The 24,823-nt window shown below is 39.1% G+C and overlaps 1 protein-coding gene across 1 annotated transcript in view; it reads left to right on the top strand.

The window, feature by feature from the left end:
* The first annotated feature begins 5,577 nt into the window (after positions 1-5,577).
* LOC117513477 (aryl hydrocarbon receptor nuclear translocator-like) overlaps positions 5,578-24,823 on the top strand; it is a 50,606-nt gene continuing 31,360 nt past the window's right edge. The window contains exons 1-5 of the mRNA XM_034173657.1: positions 5,578-5,600; positions 7,597-7,770; positions 9,236-9,302; positions 12,013-12,017; positions 17,096-17,099. Coding sequence (XP_034029548.1) covers positions 5,578-5,600; positions 7,597-7,770; positions 9,236-9,302; positions 12,013-12,017; positions 17,096-17,099 — 273 coding nt within the window. The remainder of the gene's footprint in view (positions 5,601-7,596; positions 7,771-9,235; positions 9,303-12,012; positions 12,018-17,095; positions 17,100-24,823) is intronic.

The raw sequence follows: 24,823 nt of genomic DNA, 5'->3' as shown, positions 1-24,823 counted from the left end.
TGATTGATTCTATTGTTGAATCAGCCTCTTGTCACTGACACACAAGAATTATAATCTGCAAAACTAGAGTTGAAAGTCTGCTTAATAATATACATTCATAATGAGGAAGATGACAGAGAGAACTTCCTTTTCCCTCCCTGCCGGGGGCATCCTTTGTTTTTATTGGATGTTTGAAATGGTCAGTCTCATTACATGATCCTGTGAGCCAATGGACTGTGATCTCTGGGAAACTGTTGCAGTTTGGGGGGGGGGGGGGGGGGGGTTGCTTCAATATGCTGAATTCACTGAATGACATCAACGTGTAACCCAAAAGATATCTTGGATACTAAAGTTGCTTTTGTTGTTGCATTTTTGCATTTGTTTAGCAGTGCAAGATTTACATGTTTGGTTCATGTTTAAATGTGAGCATGTTTCGCTTAATTGTTTTCTAATTGTAAATGTGAGTGGGTGTGTGATAATATTTGTTGAATAGTAATTTCTCAGCAAGTCATTAAGTACATAATACCCAGTAGTCCTTATTGAAAATAATTTTTACAGTGGAAAATCAGTAGAGTGTACCTTTCTGCACTCTTCTGCCATTTCAACCCTCTGCATTTGTGCTCACAAGATAATTTATTTACATTTATCTGCTTTTGATTAGATTATACTCTTGTTTTTTGTTTGTTTGTTTTTGTAGAGCCATGCTATTCAGAAGAACTCTGCAGGCCTGGAATTAAACAGGAGACTGTAGGAGAAGTGAGATGTAGAGCTACTGAAGTGGAAGCATTGGCAAGATTACTGGGAAAAAAATGTCACCCTTCCCATCTGGAAGGGAAAGCCCAGTGCGCAGCCAGCCGCACTGTTGCAACAGGAAACAGGCCATGACTAACATGACATGATGTGGAAAATAAGTGACAGATTCAACCACTGTCTGCAACCAGTGTACTGCAGCTAGAAGTTACTGTATTTGCCCTCTTGCAGAGTGGCATATCAGTGCAGAGCATAAACATGAAGAGCTGATCTGAATTAGCTTTTAAAGGATGACTATAGGATTTAGACATAGATGAGGATACTAATGTAAGAATGTTTTGTGATGCACATAACTGTAACGCAGGCAAGCGCAACAATAGTTTTAGCTGAAACAGTTATTTGATTAACTGATATGTCAGCTGATAGGAAGGGAATTGACAAATCTTTTGACTGCTATTTGTGAAACAAAGCCAATAGTTTGAAGATATCACTTTGAGCTGTGAAGTTGTCATGGCATGGCCTTGTCATAAGAGGTTAATGATCCATAGCTGCAGCTGTGGTTGTAGTACACAATGTTACATTAGTGCTGTATATTTAAAAACATGTTGTGTTTTATACATAGCTGCATTTAGGGATAATAAAAAGAGAGGGTGATAAATTTACTGCACCATTGTAGATTGTGTTTTGTTGGCCAAAACGAGATCCTAAATTTATTATAGGGAGCAGTAAAGTGGGGATGGGAGTGGTAGTGGAATGGTTACAGAGCTTTGGCATTGACAGCTGCAGAGGGTGGGAGTTACTGAAGGAGCATGTGGGGGTCACACCCGCTCTCCACATGTGGGTGAATCATGGCTCACATTTGTCAGATGCTAATTCTTCCTTACCACACTATTCTGTTTCTCTGCCACACCCTGAAGTTCTCAACAGAAATACTCATCTATCCACCTCATGGCTGCTGTCAACTGTTGAGCAAAGCATGAGTGTTGAAAGAATGGAGGAAATGATCAGTCAGTTTATCTGAATTTTTTTTTTCTTCATCCTAGCTGTTTGTTCTGATTGAAGGCAAGATCAATACAACTGGTACTTCTTTGCAGCCTGTGTTAATTTTTGCCAGTCATTTCATTTGGTTGTCCAGACTACTTTCCTAATCACACATGAGATCCCTAAGAAGTTGCTGGATACCACAGCCAGCTTATGCACAGGTACTGGGAGCGTTGTGTAGAGTGGGGGCAGAATCTGTCACTTTTTTCCTGTGAATACTGGCATCTGACAGGGATATGTTCTGGCTGCTCAACTGCTCAGTGCTTGCATGGGTGTTGGTTAGAGTGCTGGAAACCAGCAGCATAGGTGCCTCTGTTGTTCAGGAAAGATTTAGTGACCTTGACTTTGCAGGTGATGTTATGATCTTTGCAGAATTGCTGCATATTGATTGAGTGAGGAGTGCCTGGGATTGGCCTGCTTCCTCCCTTGTTTTATTTCTGTCCTGTCTGACTTCCCTTCCACATACAGTGGACATTATACAGTGTATAAATAATGAATGTTTATGAGTGCAATGGTAAGAATATTTCATGAGGTGATACATGGAACATTTCATCTTTCACAGAATAAAATATTCTTTCCATTTCATGAATGAAAAAACATTCATTATTTGTTTTATATAATGCCTGAAATAGATCCTGGTCATTTGATATTGTATTAATTTATAAACAACACAAGAGGGACTTGCATTTTGGTGTGCGTCACTGGTCCTTTAAGGTCTAGATGTTCCAAACAGTCCAGTAAAACTTTAAATAGCAATCCAATCCAAAATTGTTATTTTGTTAATTGCTAAGTGCCATCGCCGCTAGTGTGAGCACGTGGTGGTAGTGGTGTGCAATAGCACAAAAGATTTAGAACCAAAATTGCACGCTAAATGGAACCAAAACGCAATGGCAAATGGTACAAGTATCACGCAGTGGTGTAGTCTACGTGGAACGCAGGTAGACGCCGTATACTCACCTAAAAAGACCCGGAATTTCCGTCTACCCACTTCAAATTGCCCCGGGGAACGTGACGGTGTAAATCAAATGAGCGCTTATTGACTGTAATTGTATTTTCTCCCTTTAAAAGACAGCCACCAGGCATCCATCCCCCCGGTTCGCTCTGCTAGATAAGAGTTTTAATTGGCTCATAGATAGATGGGGGCTGGGCTACCAGCTAATCAGCGTGAAAGCCGCACACGAACAAGAAGAATGCTAGAGAAAGTATCGATGGTGATTATTACCTGAAAAAATGAAAAGAAAACAGGCCCCGGTTTTAGACTTTTTTCGAAAACGTCCACCTGCTGCTTCAGGGCTGATTGATGAAGTTTGCACCCTGAGTGGAGGAGATAAACCTGGCGCTGTCTGCATTGCTGGTAAGTGGGCTAGCCTACGGCAGCTAGTTTTTATTTGTTCACTAAGCTAATGGGCCTTTCACACTGAATACGTCAGACGCGTCAAATGGGTCAAAAAACAATGTAAAAAGCATTATTTTCAATGAAACGCCTTGCTTTTTAGATGCGTCAGAAGCGCGCATTGCCGCTTGTTGGCAGGCTGATGTGGTCAAAGTTCAATCCAACTTTCGCTGCGCTGAGCTGTGACGTACCTTTGCATTGTCCAATAGGAACGACGCGTCGGGGCAAAACACGGAACACTAGTGGCAGAAACCACTGATCTCTACAAAATGGATCGGTGTAGAAACCACTGATCTCTACAAAACAAGCCTGTCACAGGACTGCTTGTTTATAGAGCAGTTTTCTGAAGAAAAATCCTTGGAAATGTTTTTCGTTGTTGTTTGTTACCTCAGAATTTCTGATTACTGTTAAAAAAAAGTTTAGAACACTTGTAATTAAAACAGCTAAATAAATCAATAAATGGTTCTTTAGAAACCTTTCATCTGTAAATTAAAACCACCTGTTATTTCAGATTAGATAATTTCTTGTTTAACATAAGGAACCTCGGACATTTATTTTTATACAAAATAACATGGAAATTTGTACATTTTTTAAAGTCTGGTAGATTATTTATATCTCATTTCAACCAGAAAAACAGACACCGTAAATAAATACAAATGTTTATTATAAATGCAACAAGAAATAATTTAACAATGACTGCAGTGATTGTAAAGTAGGATTTCTGTGACATAAACCTCATAATGAATTTTTTTTGGTCATTTCAACTTGGAATTTCACCAAAATATGTAATTGCCTTTAATGTTATCAGGACAGAGTCATTTCTAAAATATGAATTTGAGCACAATAAGTGGAGAGCTTCTACTTGTGCAAATGTCTTTTGACTTTGATTCGTGGACATTTTTAATGATCCGTTCATTTATTGTTAAAATATAAAATGAAACAGCTTTTTAAAAAATAAGAGTTTTGCCCATAATCTACAGATGTCTCTTGAGCTTGAGTCCCGTTGGCTGTTGGATAGTGTAGTTTTTAAATGACTGGAATTGGTAAGTGGCATACTCTCTGGTATTAGTTGCATGGTTGTCTTCATACTGTACTTTTGTGCCACTGATTTGGCCTACAGTGTTTTTGTTGTGGGTTGAAAAGGTTTCTGCAAAGTAAAGCATCTACCATATTTTCATTGTATGTGAATTTTCTGGGAGCTAGCTTCTGTCCTTCAGCCTAGCTGCTGTTTTAATGTAACTTAACGTATACTAATACTAGCTTGTTTATACTGGGTAGGTTTCCTTGTGGACCACAAAGCCTACAGGTTCCACTCCCCTGTCTGGACCTGATGATGGACTGTCAACTTCAACAGAGATTGTGGTAGGAGGCGTGAGGCTATGCAGCCAGTGCATGCTCATGTAGACCGGTGTGTTCTGTTTTGTTTTTGTTTATGCGTCTAAACTGTACACAAACAACGTGGGGGCATGCGGATTATATGAAGGGTGAATCTTGCAGCTGCTGAATTTGGCAGTACAGGCTCATATCCGGTACTAAATAGAGGGAGGAAAAGTAAACTCTTGCAATATACTTAGTTGGGAGGCAATAATCTACTCCTCATTACTGTTAAGAGAACTTTTCTTTCTTAATAACGAGTCACAGTCACTTTTTTTTTGAGTGACTGTGACTTAAAGTTGTCTTATTTACTGTTAAACAATACACAGTAGCTTGCATATGATATTTTTGGCTGGATTTAAACATTGTTTATTCCTGGTTTATGACCTGATTAAATTTCTTTGTTAAATTAGGTTTTCAGATGCCAAAAAATAAATGTATTTGATCTTCGTATTTTTTAATCACTTTTTTAGATTTACTGTTGTATACTGTATTTTGCAATTGGTGCAATTACTTGCTTACATTCTGACACATTTCTCACATTTATAGTGGCAAATATAGAAAATAAATGATCAGATGGAAAGTATAGATTGTTATGGTGTTAAAAATGTTAATAACCGGGGGCGCATACGCACGGGGGTGATGACGGGCAAAAAACACAGTCTACCCACTTCAAAAATGTAGACTACACCACTGATATCATGTGACATACAAACCACCAATCAAATGGCAAGGATCTATTCAGGCATTATATAATAGGCAATGACTTCTTGGACATAGCTATAAGAACTGTTTCTTGAAGAGACGTTCACTTATCTCTGCAGTGACATTTTTGTGAGTCCTTGGCCTTTGAGATCAAGAGACACCTGAGAAGAGATTATTGAGTCATGAAGTCACTGAACAGAGGTGTTTAGTGATGCCAATACCTTTGCAACAAAGTTCCAAGTCTTGGGGATCCTGTGCTTCATGTCTTCCCGTGTTGTTGTGACTCTTGGATGCTAACGAATGGCCAAAGATGACAACTGGATGCCTTTAGTATTATGTCTCTTGGGAGTATCCTCAGGTACAGCTGGAATGACTTTGTCAAACTAATGGTTACTTTGGTTGAATCTGGTTTGGACTACCAATTCCATTGTGAGGGGATGTCTGCAAAGACATTTTGACTATTTTGCACATTTTTCTGGGCAGGCCAAGGGGACAGCTGTTCATCACCTGGCTGTAGCTAGATGGCTGCATACAAGAGGTTGGGATGGTGTGGCTGTGTGTCTGGATTAGGGATGGGTATTGATAAGGTTTTATCTATCGATTCTGCTTATCGATCCGATTCCTTATCGAATCCCTGTGTTGTTCCCTTATCGATACCTCGTGAATTTTGTACTAAAAGTAGGCTTTACAGGTTTTCTATGTATTTCCTTGAGTCTTAAAGTAAATAAATATGAAATTAGTCACTGTATCCTTGATCTCTGGACATAAATAAAAATAAAACTGTGTTTCACTTTGAAGTTATTAATTTAGACTGAATTCTATCATTCTATCTTGACTTGTCAGAGAGCCACGCAACGTTTGGAGCTGTGTGAACAGAGGATGATTCTCGTTTCTTTCTCGCAACAAGACAGGAGTCCCAGTTAGTAACTTTAATCCGCACAAAAGTGAATCACAACTCATATTCAGGGATGAAAGTGGTCAAAAACTGAAAGCTGAAACCCCAAATTACCCCCCAACACCACCTGCACGAAAATGTTTGAATTCTAGAAGCTCTGAAATGCAATCTGGGACTATTCCAGACAATAAACTGGAGTGAGTACTGAATCCATTTAGGTGAGAAAAAAAATATACAACTTTCCTTATTCAAATTCATTCCAGTAGTATTCTGCTCTTACTAGGATGGAGCAGTTTTCTAGTTTGGCAGATAGTTCTGGAGGAAATCACTGAAGAAATTAACAAACTGAAAATATGGTTTGACCGAAACAAACTGTCATTAAACTTAAATAAGACCGGGATGAAATGGAGGTGTAAGAGTCACTCGGTGTTCACAGGAAACACTTATTTATTTCTGTATTTATTTATTTATGTTGATATTATATATTTTCTGTTGTGTTTCTATTCAGGTTCTTTTTGTCTTTCTCTAAAATTGTATATAATAATCATTAGATTATTAATATATAAGCAAAAATAAATTTAAGGAATACTACAATTTGAAAACAAATGCAACCGGACGTGATGACAGCTGCAATTGCTAAATGCTAACTTTTAACATTGAAAATGCCATAGACATGCTAACGCGTTAGCATCGCTCCCGTTTTTAAGTTATAAAATACATCTATCAACTGTTTCAGAAGACCATAACAGGTCGGTTTAACATAGAAAAGGTAAATAATACTCACAGACGTATGCTCTTTAGGGTTTTAGCGGGGGAAAATTAAGCGAAAGAAAGAAATAAACGAAGCAATCATTGCTTCAATCTGCGAACCACGCTTCGATTGGTTCAAGGTTCAAAGCAAAGCCGCGCTGCAGAAAAGTTGATTAAGGACCCGCTGCAGGGTCTGTAATCAATGTAGAGAAATGATCATTTTCCTGACAAACACCCGCCAAAACAACGGCCACTCTGAAGGACCGATAACAGAATCGTTAAGCACAAAGCTTATTGATGTCGGTGGATCGAATCAATTCTTAACGATACCCGAAAGGAACCGGTTCTCGATACCCATCCCTAGCACTGCTGTCCAGCACTTATGGTGGGTCTGTAGTGTGGTGATGTGAGACATTAACGCAGTCTCCCAGACATGACCTGATTTTTTTTTTTTCCTCACGTGCATTTGTCATCATGATGTCTGTGTTGTTTTATTTGTATAAAGACAAAGACTAGATATATGCAGTGCATAATGAAGCCTGTATACCAGATGCCATTAAACAAATATTCCACAGACTTCTTATGTTTAAGTTTTTATGGGAGTCATTTATTTGTATTTCAGTGTATAGAGCCTGCCAAAAGTAACTGTGCATTTTGAGAATTTAGTTTGTCAGTCCGGTGAACCCATACTGCATGTCTTGTATTGCAGGATGCTATCGGAGCTGAGTGAATGGTTCTGGCAGGAGTGGCTGTGGTTCCCAGAGGGTCTGGGCTGGGCTGACCTTGAGGATCGGGATGGTCGAGTATATGCCAAAGGATGCGACCTGTGGGTGGCTCTGCCCATCGCTCTTGTGTTTCTCATTATCCGTCAGATCTTTGAAAGGTATAGTCCATTTTTTGTATTGTTTGTCTTCCATATCTGTGTCTATTTGCCAAAATGTTTTGTTGCTCAGTTCTTACTCTGTTGCTCTCTTTACTTTTCTTTTTCTGTGTTCTCTACTTCCTCTCTCCCTCTTCTTCTTCAGTCTACACATTTTTTGTGTGACCTGTAATTATTTTATTTTACTTCCTGTATGCAGTGCTTTGCTGTTATGTTTTTCTCTTAAAAAAATATTTAATCATTGCCCTAAAATAGGTGAAGGTAAATTATTTTAAGTGCTTCATTGTTACTCACACAAATACACTTTTTTGTTTCCAGTAGCAATTCTTTTTGAAACCACAGTCATTACTTTTGTTTTATTGATTTTGCTAAATTGCTTCCTCCTTTGTTTCATTTCTATCCTGTCCTACCTCCCTTCCACATACATTGGATATTATACAGTAGGCAAATAGGAAATTTGATTTAGAAGACAACAGAGCAAACAGAAATATTAATGTAAAAAAGCAGGCATATTCAGGGCTGTGATGAAAAATGTGTTTTCCTGAGACATTCTTATATGTGAGGGATCAGTTATAGGCAATGTAGTTTGTCTGATTCAACATTGCTTTCATAATCTGTAAGTATTAATGTATAGTCATGAGTAGAAATTGTAGGATTTTTTTTTTTCAAATCATAAAACAAAACAAAAAATGGAAAATCTTCTTAGTTAAGCCATGCACGTGCTAGTGCAGCATCCATTCTGGATCGGCTGATTTTCTGCCACTCAGAGACCCCCCAGTCCATCCACATCTCTCAAGAGCACCACTGCAGCCAGGTGGTACATGGGACACCCCCTTGACATTTTTTAGCTGCTAGTATCCTCAGTACTGAGATACCTGTGAGCTGGTTCAGACTCAGGAAAGTGCACCACGTGGTCATAATATCATACCTCAGTTTCCATCACAATATAAATAGTACTCCTCATTTGAGTCCCTTCCATCAGTACCCATGTAATTTTCACAGGTTCTGAGTACCAAAGACATCAAGTCATTATCTTATTGTATGGTCTCACAAACATACTGTAAGACTGGAAGCACTAGCATCTTGAAGATGTGAACCTTTGATCTCCCAAAAAGATATCAGCATCACAAAATATTTCAGCACTGAAAAACGAGAAAACCTAAAGAAATGATTTCAATAAATAACGTGCGCATCATGACTGCACATGCTTGAACTCCTTGCTCTTGTTGGCTACCAAGTACTGACCCGACTGATGGGTCAGATCTTATTCCTACCACTGAGCTGGCTTCTCAGCACCTGTCTTACCTTCTGGAGGTATTTGGCTGTGGCTGAGCTTCTTGCATCTTCATCAGGGTTCCCACTGGCTTCTGGGATTCCCAGATAGTTGTAACCCTTCTGTATGTCCACTGTCCTCCACCTCTCTGCTGAATGAGCTGAATGGGTTCTTTGCTTGTTTTGAGGCACTCAGCACCATGCCTGAGCAGAAGTCTCCCCCACCTTCAGACGAACACGTGATCATACTGTTTATGGACAGTGTTAGGAGAACTTGCAAACCTTATGGTGCTGACACCATACCTGGCCATGTTCTGAGGGACTGTGCGGGAGATTAGCAGATGTCTTCACAGACATCTTTAACATCTCACTGAGTCAGGCAGTAGTCCCCACATGCCTCAAGGCCACCACCATCATCCTGGTTCCAAAGAAGTCCTCACACTCTGACTTCAGTGACTACCATCCAGTTGCACTCACCCCCATCCTCATGAAGTGCTTTGAATGGCTGGTCATGGAGCACATCAAGTCTGTGCCCCCCCCCCGTATTCCTTCCAGTTCACATATCAGTCCAATTGCATATACAGTGTCCTTTTATTGTGGCCAGCCTAAGGCACACCTGTGCAATAATCATGCTGTCTAATCAGCATCTTGATATGCCACACCTGTGAGGTGGGATGGATTATCTCGGCAAAGGAGAAGTGCTCACCAACAGAGATTTAGAAAGATTTGTGAACAATATTTGAGAGAAATGGGTCTTTTGTGCATATAGAAAATGTTTCAGATATTTGAGTTCAGTTTATGAAAAATGTGAACCAAAACAAAAGTTGCATTTATATTTTTGTTCAGTGTAGTTTGTTGAATCCTTTTTAAGACTGAGCAAACATTGATACAGTTTACTTATAAGAGCTTTGTTACTTCCAGAGAAGTGTGCATTAATGCATTAATGAAAATGGTAACAGTTGAAAAGTCTCTAATGGTGCAAGTGTTTATTTTTTTTTTACCAATATAGCCACAAAGTTGCAAGTGCCTGAACAAATCTTGTTTCTCCAGACCATAAGTCTTACATAAAGTGTCAAAAGCCATAGGTTTAGACTTTTCAATAACCGTACATGTAGCAATTCAATTCAGTTTCAATTTATTTTCCTTTATATAGCGCCAAATCACAACAGAGTTGCCTCAAGGCGCTTCACACAGGTAAGGTCTAACCTTACCAACCAATACTGTATAATTTGTCAGCATTAAACAACAAGAATAACAGAAAAAATACTAAGGTGATCGCTAGCTGCTAGCCCTAAGCTTCACTAAAAGACCCAGAATTTAGGTAAAGTTGAGGCCGCGGCCCGCTCCAATTACTAATAACATGAATTAAGAGTAAAAAGCGTAAAACAAAACTGTACCAGTATGCTAGCCATATGAAAGAGAAAAGAAGTGCGTCTTAAGTCGACTTGAAAGTCTCCACAGAATCTGATTGTTTTATTGACGCAGGGAGACCATTCCACAGAACGAGCACGATAAGAGAAAGCTCTGTGACCCGCAGACTTCTTATTCACCCTAGGGACACAAAGTAGTCCTGCACCCTGAGAACGTAAAGCCAGGGCCGGCACGTAAGGTTTAATTAGGTCATCTAGGTAGGTAGGTGCCAGTCAATGAATAATTTTATAGGTTAGTAGCAGAACCTTAAAATCTGATCTCACTGGGACAGGAAGCCAGTGAAGAGATGCCAAAATGGGTGTAATGCGGTCGAACTTTCTGCTTCGTGTCAAACATCTGGCTGCAGCATTTTGAACCAATTGGAGAGCCCTAATGCTAGACTGCGGTAAACCAGAAAATAGAACATTGCAGTAGTCCAATCTAGAAGAGATGAACGCATGGATCAGGGTCTCAGCATCAGCCATAGACAGGATGGGACGAATCTTCGCTATATTTCGCAGGTGGAAGAAAGCAGTCCTAGTAATATTTCTAATATGGAGGCCAAAGGACAATGAAGGATCAAAAATTACCCCAAGGTTCCTCACTTTGTCAGTATGATGTATGACACATGAGCCTAGGCTGAGTGTTAACTGGTCAAATTGATGCCGATGATCGTAGCAGTAAGACTATGAAGTACCCACTGTCTAAATCTAATGTTTTGAGAGGCAGGTAAGAAATCGGGGTCATACGCTGGTCGCCCACAACCCCAATTCCAATGAAGTTGGGACATTGTGTAAAATGTAAATAAAAACAGAATACAATGATTTGCAAATCCTCTTCAACCTATATTCAATTGAATACACCACAAAGACAAGATATTTAATGTTCAAACTGGTAAATTTGAAATGTGGACTCATCAGACCACAGCACACTTTTCCACTTTGCGTCTGTCCATTTCAAATGAGCTCGGGCCCAGAGAAGACAGCGGTGTTTCTGGATGTTGTTGCTGTATGGCTTTCGCTTTGCATGGTAGAGTTTTTAACTTGCACTTGTAGATGTAACAATGAACTATGTTAACTGACAGTGGTTTTCTGAAGTGTTCCTGAGCCCACGCGGTAAGATCCTTTACACCAGGGGTGCTCAAGTTCGGTCCTCGAGAGCTACCTTCCTGATACTCTTAGTTGTCTCCCTGCTCCAACACACCTGAATCCAATGAAAGGCTCATTAAAAGCCTGCTAACGAGTCTTTCATTGGATTCAGGTGTGTTGGAGCAGGGAGACAACTAAGAGTATCAGGAAGGTAGCTCTCGAGGACCGAACTTGAGCACCCTGCTTTACACAATGATGTTGGTTTTTAATGCAGTGCCGCCTGAGGGATCGAAGGTCACAGGGATTCAATGTTGGTTTTCGGCCTTGCCGCTTATGTGTAGAAAGTTCTCCAGATTCTCTGAATCTTCTGATTATATTATGGACTGTAGATGATGGAATCCCTAAATTCCTTGCAATTGAACATTGAGAAACATTGTTCTTAAACTGTTGGACTATTTTTTTCATGCAGTTGCTCACAAAGTGGTGAGCCTTGCCCCATCTTTCTTTGTGAACAGCTGAGCCTTTTGGGGATGCTCCTTTTATACCCAATCATGACACACTCACAGTTAGTGTCCTCAATTCCCAAACGCTTATTGAGAGTTCTTTGAACGAAAGGGTAAACATACCACTGTCCCAGCTTTTTTGAAACGTGTTGCAGGCATCCATTTCAAAATGAGCAAATATTTGCACAAAAACAAAGTTTATCCATTTGAACATTAAATATCTTGTCTTTGTGGTGTATTCAATTGAATATAGGTTGAAGAGGATTTGCAAATCATTGTATTCTGTTTTATGTACATTTTACACAACGACCCCACTTCATTGGAATTGGGGTTGTAAATTTTTTTCTGTTGCTGAAGTTGTAACTACCTCACCAGTTCTTTTCAGGTTTTCAATGTCAGATTAACCCACTGATTGGTTGTCATAAAATGTTCTTTCTCTAGGGCTGCATGGCCAAGCCTAGACTGGATTGGTGTATCTGAGAGTCACCTCAATGCTTTTCTATTTAGCACAATGCGATGGGTTGCACCAGTCCTTCTAAAATAGTGGGGCGTCCCCCCCTGGGGGGGAGGGTGTGTGTGTGTGCGCGGTGTGATGCCAGGGGGGGAGCGTATGACCGTGAGGAACGTTTTTTTTTTCCTGTACTAGCATAAAGTGTAATTGCACATCCACTACAGTAGGTGGCAGTGGTGCTGTCATTGTCAGAGTGTGCACAGGGAGTATTGAGGACTCTAGCATAATGGAACGCAGCTCTATGTAGCACTTGGCTTCACTGTGACTACGGTGGAAGAGGAGGAAAGACTGGCGTGTCTTAAAATGTTGGCAGCGGACAGCATGAATCCAAATAAATTAAGGCATCACTTAAAGACATTACACCCCAATCATGCTGATAAGCTGCTTGAATTTTTTTTCAGCGAACACATGCCGAATATTGCCAGCAATCATCCCGCTTTGTGAATGCTGCTTCAGTAAACCAGCGAGCACCATTAGCATCATATAAGGTGGTGTACCAAATTGCTCAGGGCAAAAAACCCCAAACCAAAGCAGAGGAGCTGAGCAGCAGTTAACATGGTCTCTGTCATGTTGGATGGCGCTGCAAAAATAAAAATAATCATAAAGAAATCAGCACAAATTGTTATATTCATTTTTGTTTTGTCTGTTAAAGTGTTTTATATATTGCGCTCCTGAGTTAGTGTTCAGATCAATTTGAATTTATTATTGATTTTATTTAATTTTATTTTTCAGTATCAAATGGCTATCAGTCAAAAAATGTTTTTAGTTTAATTAAGAATGACATTTGTTTTCAAGTTGCAAGCAAAGTGATGCATTTTAAATTTTTTCTGTCAGACTAAAAACAATGTTAATAAGGATACAATGTTATGCAGAGGTGTACTTATAATAATTTTATGGCAAATGATATTACTTACATTACATTCTTTATATACCTCCTCGCCTATTAACATACCCCTTAATGCCATTTCCTCACGTATAGCTTGGGCTAGGGGTTTGATAAACAAAGAGATTTGCACTTGCTGACACCCCCACCACATTCTAAGGTTATAGGGTTGGAGAGACTACCGTTAATTTTAATTCTTGCAGTAGGAGAGGAGTAAAGAGTTTGGATATACTTTATAAAGGTCACTGCAGAAACCAAATCTTTTCATTGCTAAATAGAAAATCCCAACATACTGAATCATAAGCTTTTTCTGCATCAAGGCTAAGAATAATTGAACTCTTTCCCCCTTACTATTCTGTACGATGATATGCAGGACTCTGCTAATGTTATCGTGAGTTTGTCTATTTTTCAGAAAACCAGTTTGGTCATCATCAATTACTGAAGGCATTACAGAGTCCATTCTCTGTACTAGGATGGTTGTGTATAATTTGTAGTCCAAATTCAAAACGCTTATTGGCCAATAAGATTTACAGTCTGTTTATCTTTTCCTTCCTTTGGTATCACAGATATGAAGGCCTCCTTCCAGGAGGGAGGTGCCAATCCTCCTTTCAGAAAAGTTCAGCCTAGTTTCCAATAAAGGTAGAATGCTTCCCCTCGTAGTTTTATACCATTCGGGAGGGAACTAGCCTCATCTATTTCCTCACAAGTTATTAAAGAGATTAACGTGTTATTTGCCTCCCTAACGATCGAAGGCAGGTCGAACGAATCCAAAACATCAGTTATCTCATTTTCATCAGCATGTGTAACCTGGCTGTATGAAGATTTATAGTATGTTTCAAATGCTTTTTGAATTTTATCCAAATCAGTTACCAGTTTATTGTTTTTAGGGTCTCTAATTTTATGGATGGTATTTTCAGCTTGTTTTCTGATCCACCATGCTCAGAGTTTATCTGCTTTAGGTCCTGCCTTGGAATATCTCTGTTTCATAAACTGTATATTTTTCTCCACTTCTTCGCCTAATATTTATTTCCTGCTTAATCTGTCTGATTTGCTGAGATGCAGTAATATTTTTATTTATTTTTATTTTATTCCTCAAATGTTTCTGTTCCAAAGCCTTTAACGTATCCTGTAATTGTGACAGTTCTTGTGCATTTTTCTTCTTAAGCATGGTTGACCTAGCCGTTATTTTTCCCCTAAGGACAGCCTTAGCTGCATCCCAGAAGATACTAGGGTTTTTCTCCCCGTTATTATTGTCCTGCAGATACTGATTAAAATCTGTTGTCATTTCCTTAATAAAAGTGGGATCATTCAACATGCCAGTGTTTAATCTCCACTATGTTTTCCTCCGTCTCCCATCTAAATGTAATGTTAAATAAACTCCAGTGGTCAGAGAAATCTCTTTTGCATATTCTGCAGTTTTTAACCCTATTTAAGTCCCTGTTATACATAAAACAGTAGTCAGTCCTTGAGTACACTGAATGTCGAGAGGAGTAAAAGGTAAATCCTGGGGCTGACTCGTGCAAAGACAGCCATAAGTCCTGAATTTAATAGCAGTCTTTTTACTTGTTTATCTGTGGGGGCATAAATGGGTCTGTTTTACCTTTTACCAGTATAAATCTGCCTTCCTCATTACCTATCTATATATTGCATTTGGCCTCTATGTGCATATATGTGTACATGCGTGTATGGCTTTGAGCACGGAGAAACTGGGAAGAGCTGACATTTGCCGTTTTGTATGCTTATGTATTTTAGGTCAAGGATGACCGCTGCCAAAACAGAACATTGATTGGACTAATATTTTTGGAGAAACTGTGGATATTAGCTAACACTGAACAATGTAGGAAGAATGTTTGAACATGTATGCGTGCATGCATGATTTTATTTAGTAAGTTCAGTGTAAGTACATAATATAATTGTAAATACATTAAAAATGCATGGATGACACAAGAAAGTGAAAACAAGCAGATTAGAAAGAGAACACATCTTGGAAGAATGCCGGAATTCATTGGGAAGAAGTCAGACACTCAACCTCCACTCCGTCCAGCACTCACAATTCACAATGTCTGGCTATGGTGTCCAACAACCTATTGAGGATTTCATGATTTTTTGGATGTCGTACAAAGCATTCTGATCCACTGAATCACACGCTTTATAATAATCAACAGAGGCCACTAAGAAACACTGCCAATATTGATGCTTGCATTCAGTGAGTACTGGCAGAGCAAGGATGAGTGATGATTGACTTCTTGGATGTGAATCCAGACTGCTCTGATTGCTGAGCAGTGAACAGCTGACATGAAATCCTATTGAATGTGACACTTGCAAGTACCTTGTAGAGAGCAGTGTAATACAGCTGTAGGTGGTGCAGTCCACGCAATCAACATTTACTTTCCAGAGAGGAACAAAAATTCCTTTCTTCCAGTCTGTGATGGTACTTCTTTCCCAAATGGAAGCAAAGATGGTTTGCAATGCCAGGAGAACTGCGTCTTCAGCTGCTGTAAGAAGTTCAGGGATCCCTCCATCTTTATCTTCCTTCAGCTATTTCTTTACCTTCGCAGTCCCACTGAGATTTGGTGGTTTTAGATGATTTGATGATCAGATCCAAGAATCTGAAAATACTTTAAAAATACTATTCCTTGTCGTGGCTGAAGAAACAGCATTTTAAAGCAAGTCCCTTTTCTGCTCCAGGTGCGTTTCTCAGCCTGAACCAGAGAATGCCAGCTCTTTGCACCACAACAAGACAATTAACTTATTTTAAAAGTTGAGAGTCACAGCGCCTCATTCATTCACGTCAGTGTTTATCACGGTCATCAGTCTGCAGCAGTCTGCACTCTATGATAATAAATCCCACGATCCACAAAGACAAAAAAAAAGTTAAATTACCCTGTTTTGCCTCCATGTGGAGAAGAGAGGTTGTGCAACAGTGTACGCGTGCTCGATGGCCTGCTCTTGCAGTTGCTCTTGTGTTGCACCAACCAAACAAAAGGGTTCTGCCGGTGGTGGAAATGCAACCCAAGCCAGACTTAACAGTTCTGACCCGCACCATACCGTGTAGTACTGATCCAAACCACTCAGTGGAAACTGGGCTGTCAGCATATGCTGGCTAAATCGTCAAGGTGTGACAGCTGCTAATTTATTAGACGTATGCTCATGTATGCCAGCGTTTTTACTATGGTCGGCATACATTGGATAAATTCTCAATGTGTGGCAGGGCCTTAATGACTGTCTTTGCTTCGACTTCTCAGTTTTAACTTCTCATTTAAATTTCTTTGCATTTCATACCCGTCTCTACCTCATCAACTTTATTATTATTTTTATTAATAATAATGTTGTTTCAGGACAGTTGCAACACCACTGGCATCTCTTCTAGGGGTGAAAGAGACAGTGCGGCTCAAAGCTCCTCACAACCCCACACTGGAGTCTTACTACTGTAGCATTACCAAAAACCCCACACAGGTAGACGTATATACATGCACTCTAATAGACAGTCATGTATGTTTTCAGAAAATTAAGTGATTCAGTCTGACCTGTTTTTACTAATCCCAGACTTCCGTAGTGAGTCTATGCAAGCAGACCGGCTGCTCCGAAAGACAAGTACAGCGATGGTTCAGGAGACGGAGGAACCAGGACAGACCAAGTCTGCTTAAAAAGTTTAGAGAAGCCAGGTAAGCACACAGTCACGCACACTTTCTTAATCATATATATGGCTCGAGCTGGGTGAAACAGTTGTTTCTCTTTTGCTCATCTGTCTTCTGTGAAACGTGGGTAAATGCAATCTTTTATTTTCACGTAGGCTCTGATACCATTCTGCTGCTATCGTGCTTGTGTTCCTAATCTCCACTCACACACAAATCCACCAACACACATTGTTCACATACTCATTAGCATCAGTCTTTGGCAGTAGCCACTCTATCACCACTGTCGGTTATGTTTTATGAGTGTACAGTTGGAGGCATAAATTGAGAGTTAAATTAACATCACGATAACATGAAAAGTCTTATGATATTAGTTAAATCTCGCAGATTTAATTAATATCAGATTAGTAATAGATTGTTACACATGTTTATAAACATCGCATAAATGACCTCAGGCAGATAAGATGACTGATGCATAGGGAGCTATATAATGTTATGTTGCAGATTGCACAAATGCACTCGTCAGTGATCTTTTAATTTAATATATATATGTCGCAGACATGAATGAGCAAAGCTCTTCATCATCTCACCATGTCATGTAGGTCCTTCAGACTGTTTTTTTTTTTTTTGAGCAAATGCTTTAGGGAAGCATTAGCATGGCTAAAACCTCAGGAAGCAGGTTTTTATATATTTAATTAATTTATATCAAGTTGTAGAGATTTACTTTCAGTTTGAGTTTAAGGAAGATATCTTTAGATTTATTTATCTAAAGTTGTGTGACTGGCATGTCACTCAGACAGCAAAATTAAGAGGTTATTTAATCAACAGCTGCCTGCTCATTTAAAAATAACTGGAAGAACACACACAGTGCTGCTTTTAACAACCTGGACCTCATTTCTTGTATAAAATATGGTAGTTTACTCGTCAATACTAAACTAGGAACCTAGCAGTCGATATGTCTCACTGATTTCAAAATGCAGCTCTTGTGAATTTCTCCACTGTGAGATCAATAAAGTCTTATCTTATCTTCAACCAGACGTGTGGTGCCATGACATGTCAGTCATCTGTGTCCAATCAGATTTCAGGGGAGTCCAGTGCAACCCTGGCCTCCGCTCTCGCTCCACCCATACCAGGAAGTGTTTAACATTTGACATCTCTTGTTTCACTGTGGACTCAAAATTTGGAACTTGCCACTGAGTTCCTGTGAGATTCCGTGAGATCTTGTCTGTCAATCCAGGAAGTGTTTGACTTTTGACATTCCCTGTTTCAATGTGGACTCAAAATTTGGCACTTGCTGTTTGGGACTCCCTGTACCATGAGCGAGCTTCGTGCCGCTGCGAGTCCCTTTGCTCTTATTATCTAATGTGTATAACTCTTCTGTGCTGAACTTACTGTCAGTGCCATTCATAATGCCTGCTGACATCTCTGTAGTGTAAAGGCTATTTTTTGTTCCATGTATGATTTACTTTTGTGTGTGCACAGCTGTGTATGCCACTGCATATTTGTCACTCTCTGGTTATCTTATATTTTGGAGCATTTCGTTGCTGAATCAATCCATTGTGCATCTGCAAACAACAGGCTTTTTGTCTCAGTTATTTCTCCCACTTGTGTATCACTGTCACACTCTATTTTTCAACATGCGTGTGTCCATGTGTTTGCTCTGTAGCTCTGCTGCTGTCTTTTCCACATGAAAATCTCTCTCCCTCTCCAACTGCAGGAGAGGATATTAAGAGGCATCATGCTGTGTGTCGTGATTTTGGATCTGGATGTGTGTTGTCTGTTATCAAGCCAATTGAACAGTTAATAGAGTTGTTGATTGACAGAAAAATAATAGTCAACTCTTGATCTTTGAAAAAACCCTATGAAATTCTGACATATTTCATCTTCTCTACTTGCCCTGTTCCAGTTTTATTTCAAGTAATCTAGCTTTTACTGGTTTTAGGCTGTTAAAGGCACTAAAAGAAATAAATGGACTGTTTTTAAACACTTTCACAGTAGTTTGAAACTAGTTTAGCGCATATATTATTTTTTGCTTTACCTGTTTCTAAACTGCTTTACATCAATGACAGAATGGTTTACACCTTCAAAGACACTTTCAATAGGTCTTATGGTACAAATTAGCTGTTTTTTAAAAAGTGGTTTAAAACAGCTCTTGACAGATAAGTATACATATGAGATGCACTGGCTGTGACTTGCTGTGAAAAACCAACTCAGGATTTTGGAATTTCTGCAAAACAAGCAAAATTGGTCAAGGGCCACCAGGACCCTGTGATTAGCAACAGGGGTTCACAAGCAACGGACAAGAGGATTTTCTAAAAAAGAAGACTTGACAGTTTAGCTACAATTTAAATTGGATATTTAGTAAAGGAAAATCCTCCTCTGTACCACTTCATCATGAAGCTGTATAACTGGGGATACAAAATGCAGAACATGCACTATGTGCAGTATCTCCAGTCACAGTCAGAGAAGCCTATAACTTCTTCTAGGTTGTCTGGGTGTCTTGGTGGCTTTCCTCACCCTTCTCCTTCTTGCACAGTCACTCAGTTTTTGAGAACTATCTACTCCACACAGATTTACCATAGAGTGCCATACTGTTTGTATTTCTTCATAAACTGATGTAAATAAAGTCTAAGACATATTCAGTGACTTGGAAATGTTCATGTATACATTCCCTGACTTGTCTGAAGAAAAGTGGCAATAAAGCTGATTATTTACAGGTGCTATACCAAAGTGGTCGACTACTTATGCAACTCATCATCTTGGCTTTTATATTTTTAATTAATTTATATCAAGTTGTAAAGGTTTTCTTTGAGTTTGAATTTAAGGAAGATAATTTTAGATTTTTTTTGTATTGAGAAGCTGGGTCTTTTGTATTTGAAATGGCATAAACAAATTAAAATGTGTGAAATACCAAGGAGCCCAATACTTTTGGAGGGCACTGTAATTTGATCATGTTTCATTTGAGTCTGAGAATTTGTGACATCATCGTTTCTTTTTGGCATTTTGTAGACTAAATAAAGAACTAATTAATCCTCAAAGCAATCAATAGATCAGTGATAGTGACAACCTTGATTTGGTTCCATGTTTGAGTTGATATTTTCAGTGTTGATTTCCATATTGTCACATTAGTTCATTCTGTGTGACATCTGTTTCCGCCTAGTTCTCTTTTGTGTGTGTGTGTTTGTGTTGCCTTTGTTGATGAAATGGAAAATACATCTGTGTTCATTTCTCCCGGGATTAAATAGAAACTATTTGTTTTCTTGCAGTTGGAGATTTACCTTTTACCTTGTTGCTTTCATTGCTGGCCTGGCTGCCCTCATTGATGTGAGTACATCCATGTTAACCTCAGCCCTGCCTCGCATATTCACATCCTCATTTATCACCTCTCCTGTCAACATAACCTGTCAGTCTCCATTGTAGCCTGTGGTAACCTTTCCGCTCACACTGTCTGAAAGGACTCATTGACTTATTGCCATGCTGAGTCAGTTGATATAAATACACCTGCTGTCTCATTCACATCCTATTTCCCCTTGCAGAAGCCCTGGCTGTATGACCTGAAGGAGATGTGGCAAGGATTTCCTGTGCTGGTGTGTTTCCAGACTGGCTACACATGCTGACTCTGCAAAAAAGCAGACACATTCCCAACTATTACTTATCTGTCCATTTGACTGTCCACCTGGCTATATATATTAATGTAGGCTTTTGATCATAATTATCTGCTCCCTCTCCCTCAGACTCTCCTGCCATCTCAGTATTGGTACTACATGATTGAACTGGGTTTTTATGCCTCTCTTCTATTCAGTGTGGCTTCCGATGTCAAACGCAAAGTGAGTTGTCAACATTATCTTAAGACTTTCTACCATAGTACAAGTGGTATTATTATGTAGGTTATGATAAGTACTTTAACTTAATTTAGAGCCAATTAACATGATTAGACTGGTAGAATTGAATTGGTTATGCATCAGAGGTCAGGCTATACGAGTATTATTTATCAGCTGTAAATGTAAGGCTGCGGTATATCTGGAAGGAACTGCTCACAGAGTGATGTGCAAATTGCTAAACGGTTCCTCATAAATGGAGACGGGACAGGGAAGTGTTTGCTGCCTTCTTGTAACACTGCACGTTTTGCTACCTTGTTTGATCCATGTAAAAGTTTGGGCACACTTTCCCATTTAACTGAATGGGGAAAGTGTGTCCAATTGGGCAGTTAAATTAGAATGAATACCGAAAAAGAAAGTAATTAAATAATAATAATCATGTTCATCATCGTCAACTGTAAGCAGGTGGTAGCCAGAATTCTCTTTCTGCTGGCTATCAATTGGCCATCTGTTGTGGACATTAGACTGTTGATGCACGTGTCTTAATCTGTGTCTGTTTGGACTTTGCTCACCCTGGGTGAGCTGTGTGTAGTGGATTAAATCTTGCCAACAAGACATAGTGTTCCAACACTATTCGAACCTTCCCCTCATACACACACACACACACACACACACACACACAAAGATGCATGCATAAAATATACTGTACAATTTGTAACATGTCTTATTTGTCATGTCTCTTTAGGACTTCAAGGAACAAATTGTCCACCATGTAGCTACCATCCTTCTCATCAGCTTTTCTTGGTGCGTCAACTACATCCGCGCAGGAACTCTCATCATGCTAGTGCATGACTCCTCTGATTACCTCCTTGAGGTAACTGTTTAAAATACCTACTTGCACCATTTGTTATATTCATTACGTTTTCCTTTCCATCCCCCTACTTATGATTGAAAACCTTCAGTTTAGTTGTGTTTAGTGTAATGGTGTGATACATAGTGTATATCTTCAGCATTGTGTCAGTGCAGTAAATAATGTACCCACATTTATTAGCCAACAACCTCTTTTGGCTTGATCTTTGTTACCAAGATGGTGTCATAATATCAATAATTTATACGATGGATGCTTATTGCAATTTTAGTTTTGAAAAATATTCATTGAGGCCCTTAAAATTTTAAATAATTATATAATGGTTAAAAAAAAACTTACACTGCTGCCACCTGGTGGCGAAAACTACAGCTTTATGTGCCGCTGTTCTTTTAAAGCTTGTTTTTGTTTCTCTTCCTTGTTTTTTGGACAGTCTGCAAAAATGTTCAACTATGCTGGATGGCGAAACACCTGCAACTACATCTTCATTGTATTTGCTGCAATGTTCATAATCACTCGCCTTGTCATCTTCCCCTTCTGGTACATGTTACACTAGCACAAACACATCCACATTACACACAGAGATGTTTATAGTTGAATAGAAAAAGTTGTTAGATCTTCACTGAGTGTAGTGTGTGTGTGTAATTGAAGTTCTGTTGCTCTGATTGTCCTGAACACAAGGTAGGGGTTCTGATGACTCATTCCTCTAATAATAGTTTGTAGAATTTTTTTTTTTAATGGATTGTTTAGGATAGCAAAACCATTGTGGCGTCTATCTCTGGGGATATGTCTAACCCTGAACAAAAACATGAAGACATCCGCTGACTAATGTCTGTCAAACTGCATGGTCGAAAGCAAATAATTCATTTGAATCTAATAGGCAAAGATAGATTTTTCCATGGATGTCGCAGTAATGGACTTAAAGTGAGATTTTCAAGCGGGAAATTGATTTGAGCAATGAATGGCAGTATTCTTTGACAGTTCTTGTTGAAATATACCTCTGAATATTTTTTATATCTCATCACTGTAAACATAGTCCATGGGACCTTACAGAATGTCATCGCACTTGCATCTGTGTGTCTTTGGACACATTTCCCAGAGCAGCAGATATGTTTTAACATGGGTGCCCCTTGTGAACGATAAGGGGATTAAATTTGGAGGGTGGTTTGTGCAAAGATATTCATATCTTTATAGTATGTATCTTTATAGCAGTATTATTAGATGGTATTGCTTAAATTTTCATTGTTACGCAGATGATACCCAGCTTTATCTATCCATGAAACCAGAGGACACACACCAATTAGCTAAACTGCAGGATTGTCTTACAGACATAAAGACATGGATGACCTCTAATTTCCTGCTTTTAAACTCAGATAAAACTGAAGTTATTGTACTTGGCCCCACAAATCTTAGAAGCATGGTCCCTAACCAGATCTTTACTCTGGATGGCATTTCCCTGACCTCTAGTAATACTGTGAGAAATCTTGGAGTCATTTTTGATCAGGATATGTCATTCAAAGCGCATATTAAACAAATATGTAGGACTGCCTTTTTGCATTTACGCAATATCTCTAAAATCAGAAAGGTCTTGTCTCAGAGTGATGCTGAAAAACTAATTCATGCATTTATTTCCTCTAGGCTGGACTATTGTAATTCATTATTATCAGGTTGTCCTTAAAGTTCCCTAAAAAGCCTTCAGTTAGTTCAAAATGCTGCAGCTAGAGTACTGACGGGGACTGGCAGGAGAGAGCATATCTCACCCGTGTTGGCCTCTCTTCATTGGCTTCCTGTTAATTCTAGAATAGAATTTAAAATTCTTCTTCTTACTTATAAGGTTTTGAATAATCAGGTCCCATCTTATCTTAGGGACCTCGTAGTACCATATTACCCCATTAGAGCGCTTCGCTCTCAGACTGCAGGCTTACTTGTAGTTCCTAGGGTTTGTAAGAGTAGAATGGGAGGCAGAGCCTTCAGCTTTCAGGCTCCTCTCCTGTGGAACCAGCTCCCAATTCAGATCAGGGAGACAGATACCCTCTCTACTTTTAAGATTAGGCTTAAAAACGTTCCTTTTCGCTAAGGCTTATAGTTAGGGCTGGATCAGGTGACCCTGGACTATCCCTTGGTTATGCTGCTTTAGACGTAGACTGTGGGGGGGTTCCCATGATGCACTGTTTCTTTCTCTTTTTGCTCTGTATGCATCACTCCGCATTTAATCATTAGTGATCGATCTCTGCCCCCTTCCACAGCATGTCTTTTTCCTGGTTCTTTCCCTCAGCCCCAACCAGTCTCAGCAGAAGACTGCCCCTCCCTGAGCCTGGTTCTGCTGGAGGTTTCTTCCTGTTAAAAGGGAGTTTTTCCTTCCCACTGTAGCCAAGTGCTTGCTCACAGGGGGTCGTTTTGACCGTTGGGGTTTTTCATAATTATTGTATGGCCTTGCCTTACAGTGTAAAGCGCCTTGGGGCAACTGTTTGTTGTGATTTGGCGCTATATAAAAAAAAAGTTGATTGATTGATTGATTAATGTGAATGTAGCAATTAGTCATGTAAATAAATAATGTAATAACATATGTAATACATAAAGAAGATATACTATATTTTTAAAGGATGAACTATTTTAAATATGCCTTAAGATTTTTCACACTACCTATAAAAACCTAACCTATAAAATGTTGGCTGGACATTTGGTAATTCTCTTGCGTCTTGTTTTTTGTGATTGTACAGTGCCCTCCAGAAGTATTGGGACACTTACTATTTCACACATTTCAATTTGTTCATCCCATTTGAAATACAAAAATAAAAAATTCTAAAATTATCTTCATTAAACTCAAGCTGAATGCAAATCTGTACAACTTGATATAAATTAAATAAAAATATCAAAGCCAAGATGACGGCTGCATAACTAGTGGAATGCTTTGGTATATTACCTGTAAATAAACGTTTTATTGCCAATTTTCTTCAGACAAGTCGGGATGGATACATGAACATTTCCAAGTCACTGAATATGTCTTAGACTTTATTTACATCAGTTTATGAAGAAATACAAACAGTATGGCACTCTATGGTAAATCTGTA

Source organism: Thalassophryne amazonica, chromosome 7 (genome assembly GCF_902500255.1).
Source record: "Thalassophryne amazonica chromosome 7, fThaAma1.1, whole genome shotgun sequence".
Lineage (NCBI taxonomy): Eukaryota > Metazoa > Chordata > Actinopteri > Batrachoidiformes > Batrachoididae > Thalassophryne > Thalassophryne amazonica.
The sequence above is the reverse complement of the archived record's forward strand: the minus strand, read 5'-3'. Positions and strand labels throughout refer to the sequence as shown.